The sequence below is a fragment of the Wyeomyia smithii genome, chromosome 2 (assembly GCF_029784165.1).
Source record: "Wyeomyia smithii strain HCP4-BCI-WySm-NY-G18 chromosome 2, ASM2978416v1, whole genome shotgun sequence".
NCBI classification, from domain to species: Eukaryota; Metazoa; Arthropoda; class Insecta; order Diptera; family Culicidae; genus Wyeomyia; species Wyeomyia smithii.
In genome coordinates this window covers 152536093-152549778 of record NC_073695.1, presented here as the reverse complement: position 1 = coordinate 152549778, position 13686 = coordinate 152536093, and the positions used below count along the sequence as shown (strand labels likewise).

At 36.9% G+C, this 13686-nt stretch overlaps 1 protein-coding gene across 1 annotated transcript; it reads left to right on the top strand.

The window, feature by feature from the left end:
* The first annotated feature begins 256 nt into the window (after positions 1 to 256).
* LOC129723777 (uncharacterized) lies at positions 257 to 1418 on the top strand. Its single transcript, XM_055678195.1, has 2 exons — positions 257 to 442; positions 535 to 1418. Exon 2 carries the CDS (start codon positions 571 to 573, stop codon positions 1390 to 1392), a length of 822 nt encoding a protein of 273 aa, XP_055534170.1. The 5' UTR covers positions 257 to 442; positions 535 to 570; the 3' UTR covers positions 1393 to 1418.
* Positions 1419 to 13686: the final 12268 nt, after the last annotated feature.

The window sequence follows — 13686 nt, the reverse complement described above, 5'->3', positions numbered from 1 at the left end:
TCCGCAAAAGGTTTGATGATTCCAGTTTAATAGCGTTTTCATTCGACGGCAGAAAAGATCATACTTATACGAGAGAAAAAATTGATGGTAAGTATCATAGTAGGATTCTCGATTGATTGGTTACGCAAGACTGGTAGAGGAAAGTGCTGAATACAAAACAACAAAATTGAATGAATTTTTCAACGATAAAAACATATCTCTGGATGCATTGATTGGCATATGCACTGACGGTGAGCCAACAAACACTGGCGCACACGGTGGAATTATACGAAGATTCGAATTGCTGCTAAAAAGACCATTGCATTGGTTTGTTTGCCTTCTACACTTCAACGAACTTCCGTTTCGACATTTGTTTGGGGTTTTGGATAAATCATCCACCACTGGACCAACATCAACAACCGGGAAACTAAGCAAGCAAATTGAAAATTCTGAAGCTCTTCCAGTAAGTCATTGCTATCACTCATTTATTATAATTTTCTAACATTTTGAATGGTGAAATCATAATAAATTTATTTAATTATTATATATTTTTAGGTGGTGAGCGACTTTCAGAGAATTGCGTTGGAAAATATGCCTCCTGTTGCAGAACAGCACGAATATTCCACCGATTCGCAGTACTTATACGACATGGCACATGCAATTTCTAATGGCGTGGATCTGGCTAACATAAAACCAGAGAAAATTGTACATTCTCGCTGGCTCACCAAGGCCGCTAGATTATTACGATTATTACGATTATATGTGACAATGAAAAAAACACCTAAAAATTTAAGAATTCTGGTTGAATTTATAATTAAGGTTTATGTGCCAATGTATTTTAATATCAAGTATTACAGCTCTGTCGTGTACGGTAGTGTATTATTTTTCAAGTACATTACTTGGGCACAATTTCTGGAGCCAAATTTACGCACTGTTGTCAATCATGTAATTAAAAATAATCCATATTTTGCACATTCGGAAAATATCTTGCTATCAATGTTGTTTGATGATAGGAAAGAGGTGCGCGACTCTGCTATCAAGAAAATTTTACGATATCGAGACAATGTTGAAGACCCATCGGAACTTAGAGAATATAAAAAACCAGATATAAACTTCCATTGCTTCGATTACACGAAAATGATCGATTTGACTGATAAAAATAACGTATTTGAACCACCATTCACGCGAATCATTCCGTATGAAACATTGATAGCATATTTAAATGAAGATGATTCACCATTTACTGATCCGCATATTCCATTACATATACAAGGAACGGAACAACACGTTCAACTGCTAGCTAGCGTTTCCAAACGAGTAATATCGGAAAATGTAGAGGCTGTTATGGAGGCGACATTAGAGAGCCGTGCGAAATTGCCCAGTGTTGAAACCAAAAAAGACTTCAAACAATAATTTTTTAGTTTCTTTCCTATGTTCTGATCGAATAAAATTTTAAAGAGAAAACAAAAATCCAAAAACAAAAAAAAACATTTTTTTCCTAGAAACTTCATTTGTGCGGAAAAATAATAGCCATTTCACTGATTTTTGTCATATAAAGTGCCAAAAATGGTGATTTTTTGATATTTTTTTATATTTTTGTATGGGAGACTCCCTAGGGGGGTCCCAGGGGGGTAACACTAGCATAGGTGGGTCAGCCCTCCAAAGTTAGTGGGGGTCGGTCATACATTTGGACTCGATTGGGTCAAAACAGGATTTTTTGAAATTTGACCTTTTGGGTACCTACACGTTAGTACAAGGGACATCAGAATTCATTTTAGAGGTATGGTTTCTTGAGAAAAGTATCTTATGTTGATCCCTGAAATCCGAAAATCATATGTGCCTAAGCGATTTTTAAATCGACCCACCCTAATATATATATATATATATATATATATATATATATATATATATATATATATATATATATATATATATATATATATATATATATATATATATATATATATATATATATATATATATATATATATATATATATAATTTTAATTTAAGGAGTAAATGTAGTAATGAAGATAGAAAATTAAACTAACTGAAAATATGATTGTAGAAACTACGAAAAATATAGTTCAGCAGGTGGGACTCGAACCCACAACTTCCAATCTCCGGTCAGATGTGTTCCCGTTACACCACCGCAGAACGTTAAAGACGTAGTTCTAGAATCGAGTTTTGTATCGCTTATCCAATTCTCGCACTTCGTGCATTTACTCAGTAGAGACTATTATTTATAGCTGGCTATTGTTTCAACACTCTCAGTGGAAGTTGGAATGACTTCTCAGTGTGAGAGATAGAAACGTGCCAGTAAGTTGCCATCTCTACCAGCAGCAACATCGACTTGCGTCACAAACATTTTTACTTTTCTTTTTCCGACTCTAAGCAAAGTCATGCTATTTTTAATTTTAATTTAAGGAGTAAATGTAGTAATGAAGATAGAAAATTAAACTAACTGAAAATATGATTGTAGAAACTACGAAAAATATAGTTCAGCAGGTGGGACTCGAACCCACAACTTCCAATCTCCGGTCAGATGTGTTCCCGTTACACCACCGCAGAACGTTAAAGACGTAGTTCTAGAATCGAGTTTTGTATCGCTTATCCAATTCTCGCACTTCGTGCATTTACTCAGTAGAGACTATTATTTATAGCTGGCTATTGTTTCAACACTCTCAGTGGAAGTTGGAATGACTTCTCAGTGTGAGAGATAGAAACGTGCCAGTAAGTTGCCATCTCTACCAGCAGCAACATCGACTTGCGTCACAAACATTTTTACTTTTCTTTTTCCGACTCTAAGCAAAGTCATGCTATTTTTAATTTTAATTTAAGGAGTAAATGTAGTAATGAAGATAGAAAATTAAACTAACTGAAAATATGATTGTAGAAACTACGAAAAATATAGTTCAGCAGGTGGGACTCGAACCCACAACTTCCAATCTCCGGTCAGATGTGTTCCCGTTACACCACCGCAGAACGTTAAAGACGTAGTTCTAGAATCGAGTTTTGTATCGCTTATCCAATTCTCGCACTTCGTGCATTTACTCAGTAGAGACTATTATTTATAGCTGGCTATTGTTTCAACACTCTCAGTGGAAGTTGGAATGACTTCTCAGTGTGAGAGATAGAAACGTGCCAGTAAGTTGCCATCTCTACCAGCAGCAACATCGACTTGCGTCACAAACATTTTTACTTTTCTTTTTCCGACTCTAAGCAAAGTCATGCTATTTTTAATTTTAATTTAAGGAGTAAATGTAGTAATGAAGATAGAAAATTAAACTAACTGAAAATATGATTGTAGAAACTACGAAAAATATAGTTCAGCAGGTGGGACTCGAACCCACAACTTCCAATCTCCGGTCAGATGTGTTCCCGTTACACCACCGCAGAACGTTAAAGACGTAGTTCTAGAATCGAGTTTTGTATCGCTTATCCAATTCTCGCACTTCGTGCATTTACTCAGTAGAGACTATTATTTATAGCTGGCTATTGTTTCAACACTCTCAGTGGAAGTTGGAATGACTTCTCAGTGTGAGAGATAGAAACGTGCCAGTAAGTTGCCATCTCTACCAGCAGCAACATCGACTTGCGTCACAAACATTTTTACTTTTCTTTTTCCGACTCTAAGCAAAGTCATGCTATTTTTAATTTTAATTTAAGGAGTAAATGTAGTAATGAAGATAGAAATAGTCATTCCAACTTCCACTGAGAGTGTTGAAACAATAGCCAGCTATAAATAATAGTCTCTACTGAGTAAATGCACGAAGTGCGAGAATTGGATAAGCGATACAAAACTCGATTCTAGAACTACGTCTTTAACGTTCTGCGGTGGTGTAACGGGAACACATCTGACCGGAGATTGGAAGTTGTGGGTTCGAGTCCCACCTGCTGAACTATATTTTTCGTAGTTTCTACAATCATATTTTCAGTTAGTTTAATTTTCTATCTTCATTACTACATTTACTCCTTAAATTAAAATTAAAAATAGCATGACTTTGCTTAGAGTCGGAAAAAGAAAAGTAAAAATGTTTGTGACGCAAGTCGATGTTGCTGCTGGTAGAGATGGCAACTTACTGGCACGTTTCTATCTCTCACACTGAGAAGTCATTCCAACTTCCACTGAGAGTGTTGAAACAATAGCCAGCTATAAATAATAGTCTCTACTGAGTAAATGCACGAAGTGCGAGAATTGGATAAGCGATACAAAACTCGATTCTAGAACTACGTCTTTAACGTTCTGCGGTGGTGTAACGGGAACACATCTGACCGGAGATTGGAAGTTGTGGGTTCGAGTCCCACCTGCTGAACTATATTTTTCGTAGTTTCTACAATCATATTTTCAGTTAGTTTAATTTTCTATCTTCATTACTACATTTACTCCTTAAATTAAAATTAAAAATAGCATGACTTTGCTTAGAGTCGGAAAAAGAAAAGTAAAAATGTTTGTGACGCAAGTCGATGTTGCTGCTGGTAGAGATGGCAACTTACTGGCACGTTTCTATCTCTCACACTGAGAAGTCATTCCAACTTCCACTGAGAGTGTTGAAACAATAGCCAGCTATAAATAATAGTCTCTACTGAGTAAATGCACGAAGTGCGAGAATTGGATAAGCGATACAAAACTCGATTCTAGAACTACGTCTTTAACGTTCTGCGGTGGTGTAACGGGAACACATCTGACCGGAGATTGGAAGTTGTGGGTTCGAGTCCCACCTGCTGAACTATATTTTTCGTAGTTTCTACAATCATATTTTCAGTTAGTTTAATTTTCTATCTTCATTACTACATTTACTCCTTAAATTAAAATTAAAAATAGCATGACTTTGCTTAGAGTCGGAAAAAGAAAAGTAAAAATGTTTGTGACGCAAGTCGATGTTGCTGCTGGTAGAGATGGCAACTTACTGGCACGTTTCTATCTCTCACACTGAGAAGTCATTCCAACTTCCACTGAGAGTGTTGAAACAATAGCCAGCTATAAATAATAGTCTCTACTGAGTAAATGCACGAAGTGCGAGAATTGGATAAGCGATACAAAACTCGATTCTAGAACTACGTCTTTAACGTTCTGCGGTGGTGTAACGGGAACACATCTGACCGGAGATTGGAAGTTGTGGGTTCGAGTCCCACCTGCTGAACTATATTTTTCGTAGTTTCTACAATCATATTTTCAGTTAGTTTAATTTTCTATCTTCATTACTACATTTACTCCTTAAATTAAAATTAAAAATAGCATGACTTTGCTTAGAGTCGGAAAAAGAAAAGTATATATATATATATATATATATATATATATATATATATATATATATATATATATATATATATATATATATATATATATATATATATATATATATATATATATATATATATATATATATATATATATATATATATATATATATATATATATATATATATATGAAGTCAGAGTGGTCTATGTACATTGGTGAGATAAAATCACCGATTTCGCAAAGAAACTGTTAATTTACATAATACATAATCCCAATGTTAAACCACTTCATGACTTTTATATTAGAACATTTTGTTTAAAAGAATCCGTTGAACAGAATTTTATTCAAAGATTTTTCGAAAATTGCTACTTCTAAACAATTTGCTCGATGGCACATAGACCACTCTGGTTCGCAACGGCTCATATGTTTTTTAAAAAAAATCATTACTTTAAAACATTACTTCAGTGATAGCATGGATTTTTTTGGCGTCAAAGAAAAAGTTGATTTGTAGTTAGTGTATATTACCTATTTTGTTTTAATTTAAAAAAAAATTGAGGGGTTGTGCCAAAGCTACGTAATTTGTTCCTGTGAGGAGGACGCCCTGTAGCGTTGCTTGTGGTTGAAGATATAATTCTATTTAATAAAAAAATAAGGGGAAAAGTGCCAAAATCAATAAAAATTAGGTTAGGAATGGAGATTGGTGTTTAGCACCCCAATATTAAGTAAATACCATATTTTTGTCGCATTTATCCACACTTTTTTTTTGCTTAGCCAGCCTTTGTATTAAGTTACAAAGGCCTTACTGTACAATGCTCCGCGGTTTCCCTGACAGATATGAAAAAAGCCCGGCGAAAATTCCAATTAACTCAAAACGGTTGCAGGAAGAATTATTCACTTTCACATTAGAAAAAGACAGCCTCACGATGTCATTCCCTTGGTGCAAAGACTGCCGACAACTGTCAGAATAGGTATTGGCCGATCTCTCATTGAGTGAGAATGGGCAATTTCTTTTCCGATCTTTCCGATTATCGACACTAAGAAAACACCTAGGTTTGAAATGTTCAAAATTAAATTCTCATAATGCAATCATGAAAATCGAATTACCCGTACCCGACCCGTACCCGACCAATTGAGAATTTTTCTAACCCGTACCCGACCCGAACCCGAAGCCTTGGTTTTTAAATTGCCCGTACCCGACTCGAACCCGTAAAATATTTTTTGGCGTTACCCGAAACCCGACCCGAACCCGTCGGGTACGGGTTTCGGGTAAAAATACCCATACCCGACCATCTCTAGTACAAAGGCAGTACATTTGGAGTTGGTGACTGACCTTTCTACGGAATGTTTTCTAAGGCATTGCGCAGGTCGCGAGGAGAGTTAGATGTTTGGATAAATTCTCTGATAATGGTACGAATTTTATTGGAGCCCGAAACCAGCTAAAATTATTGTTCGAGGTGTTACGCAACGAGAGAATACACGGGCACTTCAACCCACTTAGTGCCCCTCATTTCGGTGGTTTATGGAAAGCGACAGTCAGATCTGCTAAATTTTATTTAGTGCGTGTTCTCGGAGAGCATGTTGCATCAATCGAAGACATGTGCACTCTTCTGGCTCAGGTTGAGGTTGTCTTAATTCGAGACCGCTGACACCCATGACTGATGACCCAAACGATCTTGAACCGCTGACCCCAGGGCTTTTCCTAATTGGAACGTCTCTACAGCAACTCCCAGACCAATATTATGCCACTACACCCATGACTTAGGTATTGGCAGGTTATTCAAAAGAAGCTGCAGGAGTTTTGGAAGAGATGGCGCTTAGAGTACCTAGCCCAGCTGCAAGGAAGAACCAAGCGTTGGCGGCCGGCAGTTCCAATTATCGAAGGGCAGTTGGTCGTGATACGGGAGGAAAATCTACCACCGATTAAGTGGAAGCTTGGTAGAGTACAACAGGTGCATCCTGGAGACGATGGAGTTGTGAGAGTTGTCCCAATAAAAACTGCAGCTGGATTATTAAAAAGACCCGTCGAGAAAATATGTTTACTCCCCCCATCAACAGCAGTAGAGGATAACGCCCAATAGTGTTGACGCAGCATAGCCCGTTCACCGGGTGCGCGAAAGGTTTTCTTTTTTTCTTTCAGAAATTCAGCAATTTCAGCGCGGGCGAGGATGTTGGCAACTTCGATAGTGAATATCACAAAACCCACCGACACACCCCTGTCGGTATTTAACAACATTTGCTGCATGGGAGGGCCGTGAGGTGACAATCAATAACACACGGCAGAGCTGTCATCATCACCATGCATCATCGAGGTCAATATCCGAAAGCTAACAGCGACCGAGTTTCGCGATGTTTCACCTGAGGTGGAGCGGAGTTCGTTGGCGCCGGTGGCGTCTGCTGCCGAACAAAACCAACGAGACGACGGAAGAAGGAGCCATTACAAATTACTACTTGCGCCAGGAAACAGCTAGGATGCTAAATATCCAATATTTGAATTATTAGAAATATATAATTTAGTTAAATGAATACCGAAAAGTTTCGTTGAATTTCGCTAAACTCCGTCTAAAATTTCGCGAAATTAAACTTCCAATTTCGACAATTACGAAATTTCGCGAAATTTCGGCCCGAATTTCCGATGCACATTATACATTATTTTCTGGTTTGTGCTCGTTGCGACTATAAATTTAATTGAATAAATCTCAACAGATATTTGGTTTACTAATAAAAGTCAGACATAGAAGACGAAAAGACCACTTGGTCTTTTTTCTGACTTATAATTTATTATTGCCACCAAGAATGTAGCTTTCGCATTTTCTTTTTGAATAATAAATTTATTTGACACGACTTGATAATTCATAAGTGTCACGGAAAGTTTGCGATTTGTCAGCAATTAGCTGTAATCAAATTTTTCAAACATATTTCAAATTTATCCGAACGAAGAAAATATTTGTTCGGTTTTAAACAGGCTTTGCCTTATATGGCATTTACTTCTACAGAATAATAATTCTATTTTGCAATGCGTCAGGATTTGTGACATTTTTCCTGGAAGTATATTTCAATACTCAACGACCGGTACAAAAAAATCAACACCTTGGTCTTAAAAACAATATTTAAGACCTGGATGCTCGTGAACAGGAGGAAGAAAGAAAGATGTTTATATTTTGTTCGACATTCAAAAACTTTGTAAAATTTATCGTAGATGATCAAACTGTTTAAACAAATTTTATTTATTTTTATACTCAAAAACAAATTGTATTGAAAATCATTTTGAATATACTCAACAGAATAGCGTATTTTAATTACTTTTATGTAAGGAAATCATTATAGGGTATCGAACGTCTTCGTCAGTGGTTTTCTTCGGCAGTTTTTCTGCAGCAATCTTATGCAAAAGGGGGACGAAGAAAACCACTGACGAAGACGTTCGATACCCTATTTGTTAAAGACAATGAAATATTATTACGAATTACACAACCATTATCTATTTGTTATTTTTGTTATTGAGAAAATGATATTACCGAAAATTCTATTTACAATTTGCGCAATGACTAAAAATCAGTTTTCTTTAATCTTCATTTTAAAAAGACCACCTGGTTAAAGTTGGAGGGTGACTGGGGGGAGGGGGCTTACCAAACGACCGGAGGGGGGGGGGGGGGGGTAGTCGGAATAAAAGGGATCAAAATATGACCACGTAGTTTAGGAATGGCCCCAAATGCAGTTTATTATTTTTGGTATCGCTGAAACACACAGGGCATATTTTTTAAGACAAAATTATTTTCTACAACTTTACCAGAGACATTACCCGAGCAAAGTTGAACAACAAAACGATAACATGATGTGATGCCTTGTTATCAAGTGAGCCAAACCCTATAACATTATATTCTATATTTAGATAACAGAGAAAAACAAAATGAATCCAAAAATGCCATGATTTGTTATTCAGATGCCCTGAGAGCTGTTATCTTACTTTATTCGGGTAGTTATGCCAGTCAAACAAATCGATTAAGCTGAAAAAATATTTTTAATCTCCAATAGAGCACTCTGTGTTCATTTATTCATTTATATATTTATTTATTTATATCTGTGTATAATTAAAATATTTTTACAACCGAAACAGTTTGTTTGATTGGCATTGTGTCAAAATAAACACGCTATGAAAAAAATTTATTTTTTTAATATATAACTTTTTTTTGATATCTTCATCGTTCCAGTATTTTTCTTGTAATTTTCATACAAAAAAAAAAATAAGATTTTTGAAGAATAAACTTTTTCATATTAATTTTAATGTTTCTCTTACATTTAAAATAAATGGTTTTTTTATTTGTTTTTTATTGGAAAGATAAAATTATTATCTGAAACTTCGCCGAAGACGTCATGCTGATCAAAACACTTTTGGCTCTGAAAATATTTGTAATCACAATAATCCTTCCAAAATAGCATTTTAAATAGCTTCTCAGCCTATAGAAACGTCTATGCAAAGTTTGGGCCAAATCAAAAATGACAAAAAAATATTAAAACTGGACATTTTTTGTCGAACTGCTCAGTTAAAAAGTAACTTTAACTTATATTAAAAAATGCGCAAAAATATTGACAACTTCAAAGTTTACAGAATAGTTAACTTAAAGTTTGTTTTCCTCGAATTGATGAAGATGTCACTTGGTCTAATCTGACTAAACGGTGTTAAAAAAAATTCAATAACACTGGTCGAGAAAAGCGAAAAAAAGTTTCCCTAAAGCTCAAAATGGTTGCCCTCAAAAGGTGCTACAGCTTTTTAACCATTCCTGTGAATTTTGCTGCTTTTAGAGAATACATAAATGTATCAAAAGGCCGCCGAGTAATTGCTTATCAAATTCGTCGTTTCTACGTTTGCTTAGGGAAAACTCAGTCAAGTCTTTGAAAAAGTAATCTTTGCTAGGGACACCAAAACTCACAGGAACGGTTGAAAACCTACCTACCATCTCTCATGTTTTCCAGTTTGAGCTCTAGGACAAAACTTGGATTTTGAATAATGAAAGTGCTATGAAAGAAGGCTTACTATTTTAAACATAGTTTAATTCAAACCAAAAGAATCAGTTCAGAAGTTTATAAAATTATTGTTTACAAAGATACTTCAAGTGTGAATTTTAAATCATCTTTATCTATCGCGCTTTTATTACCTGCAGTATAAACAATATAAATGGATAGGTATGTCCTTCCAGATTATAGTTTTCCATTTTTGATATTCTCGTCATTGTCGGTTTTTCGATATCTGATAGGGGGTTTAGGGGCATAAAGAGCACACGGGGCAAAATGGGCACCCCTCTTTCATGCGAAACTATGCATTTTTTTAAACAATATGGTATGTGGAACTCTTCCGTAGTTACTACAGTATCTCTTTATGTAGAACAAAAGTGATTTGTCTGTTTAAAATGTGGAAATGTATTAGAAAAATCAACTTGGTTCCTGAATGTTGGAGCAATTATTATTATTGCGCACTACAAAATAAGCTTCTACGGTCGTTTAAATGGCTCAATCAAGTATGTAGACACTTCAATATGACGTATGGGTCGTACCCCAAATTTCACCATCATTAAAGTTTTGATTTTAAGCTATAATTAGTGTTAAAATCTCATGTTCACTTTAACTAATTCGATAGGGGCGAAATGGTCACCTTTGGGCGGGGTGAAATGAGCACACCTTGTCACATAAACTTGCCTGAAATTCATCTCAGTAGACTTGTGAGTTTGTCTGTTTCCATAGTCAGTGTTTGTTTACAGTGATGGTGCGAACATATATTAGAAAAAATCTTTAAGACCGAATCGGTCAGAAAAAGGGACTGCAGGCAGAATTGGCCACCATAAGGCGCGACGGGACATTCACGAAACAAGCCGCTAAGTATCACGGCATCTCGCAACAAACGTTGGCCCATTAGTTGTACTTCTACACAGTTTCAAGATATGTTCTATAAGAGTGCTCATTATATACCCCGTGGGTGCTCATTATGCCCCAGTGGGGTGCTCATTGTGCCCTACACATCGACTGATTGCTAGGTTTTCATGCATGAATCTAATTTGTGTTTTTCACCATTATACGATAAACTTTTCAATTTGTGGAAAGTGTACCTTTAATTGTAGATAGTTAATTCAAGTTTTGCACTGAAGACAGCTTAAATTTTTTGTCGTTTTCCATGCTTAAATCAGCAACCAAGTTAGGGTGCTCATTATGTCCCTATTCCCCCTACCTACGTTACTCTTCGTCAACCAGGTAAGCACCTTATGATTCAAATCATTGTAATGCTGTTTCAGAAACATTTTTCGAAAGATTTTTCGAAATTTCGCGAAATTTGGAGACCAATTTCGTTTCGTCTCGAGAACTCGAAATCCACCTTGATTTCGTTTGGACTAATTTGGCGAAACCGCAATTAAGGGTTAATTTCGTTTCGTTTCGTTTCAACACCAGAAAAGCCAGTTTCGCACACACTTAATGGTGAGTGTAGGAAGAATAAAGGAAAGAGTGTGGCTGTCAATTCACTGTCATCTAGAAGATGGATTCTATTGACGGTTATATACTACTGTACAATACTGTTTTATAAGTACATATCACTTCTCCCGGACTTAAATGGGACTTTAGATTACAATCAAATCTTACATACTAATAACATATGAATATGAGAATATCTTCAACCAGCTTTTGATAGCTCGATTTCAATGCACTACTGCTTCTTATTTTTTATTCTTTTGGAACGACGAAGTCTTGGTGATGTGGACTCGCTACGATGTCTCTTTTTTGTTGGTTTTTTCTTTTTCGAGCTCTTCATGGCAGAACGAACTGGTGGAGTGCCAGGCGGAGAAGAAAATTCACTTTCCTTAACTGGAGACTGAGACGGGGATGATGGAGACTCACATCTTGGCTTGGGACAAATTACGGGAAGGCAAGGATGGAATTCGTCCGACAGGTTAGAAACGCGTATCTGGTTAGCATGAACCATACGTACATTCCCCTCGAGGTTGATCAAATAAGTCAATGGACTAATTTTCTCCAAAACCAAACCAGGAATCCATCGAGCGTAATCGTCAAGATGGTTTCGGTAAAGCACCTTGTCACCACGAGAATAGGCTTTCACCGTAGGACTTGCAAATGCATCGGAAGGAATAGCGGGCTTCAAAGTCGTTTTCTGCTCGTTTTCAACTCTCAATTTGATAAGGTTTTTTTTCTGTGTGGACTCATCACTGCGACCAGAGCTTAGATCTATTGTGATATTGCCCAGGTGTTTTCTGTACTCCGCACTTCATATTATTGGCAGTATCACTATTGAAGTAAGCGATACGCTTATCTTTTATATCCGTGCTTGTGTGTAAATTTTACCTTTCCGTTTCAAGCTTACTGCTCTACTATACCGAGCCTCTGTTCATCCTAACAATATCGCCTAGTTACAATTCCCTGTAGAGAACTTTCATACGTTACTCACACCAGTTTTATTATAATAGGGACTTATTTTGTTAGAAGGAGAGTCAACACGGGGTACTGTAGAATTCAGATTGAAGGAAGGGTACGTGGTGGGGAGCCTGAGAATAAACCCATGCCAAAGTCCTTCGACAATCGAATGGCCTGATTCTACTAAGATTCGAACCCACGACCACCTGCTTACCAAAGCGGACTCTGTAACTTTGCGGCTACGGAGCTCCCCATTTGAGTTTCCATCAAGCTACGCACAAAAAGCCGATTCTAGCACAAAAGGCCGAATCAAGCGATAAGCTGATACACGAACCATCATTTATGTACGTGAAAAGCGACGTCTGGTAGAAATTCAAGAAATCAAACTTAGGCAACATTTTTTTTCATTTCAAAAGTCTATATAAAGAAACTAAACTGCCGTTGTCTAAAAACTAATTAAACATTTTTAAATATTTACATGCCACGTTGCTGTGAGTGTCTCGAGAACTAAGCTAAGCCAATCGGCGAGCTTCGGTGGTAACAATAAAGTTCCATTCACATCTCCCGACGAAACTGGCCATTTTTTTGCTAGCAGCAATTAGGTCACCTTACAAACTAAATAAGTGTTAACCAAGAGCGGCGTCAGCGCCGTCACGCTGCCCGTTGTAAATAAAATTTAGAATAAATATAAGTACACTAGTCTAGTAAGGATAGGCATTATGCTGCAATGTAGTAGGAAAGTAAATACCTGAGCCACCGCGATGCCAAACGGCAATAAAGCACTACGTAGGGTCTTCTAATCAGGTATCGAAACGTGTCAGCCCCTGTCATGTGCAACGATAGGGAGGGGAACTTGATAACCGACAAAACAGAGGTGGCCAGGCGTTGGAAGGAACACTTCAGTGTGCTGTTGAACGGTAAGGGAAACAGTGGAGTCGAAAGGAGCAGGATGACTATTGAGAATGATGGTCAAGCTGTGGATCCACCATCCATGGACGAGGTGAAGGAAGCAGTAAAAGAGCTGAGAAACTGCAAGGCAGCCGGGAAGGACGGCATT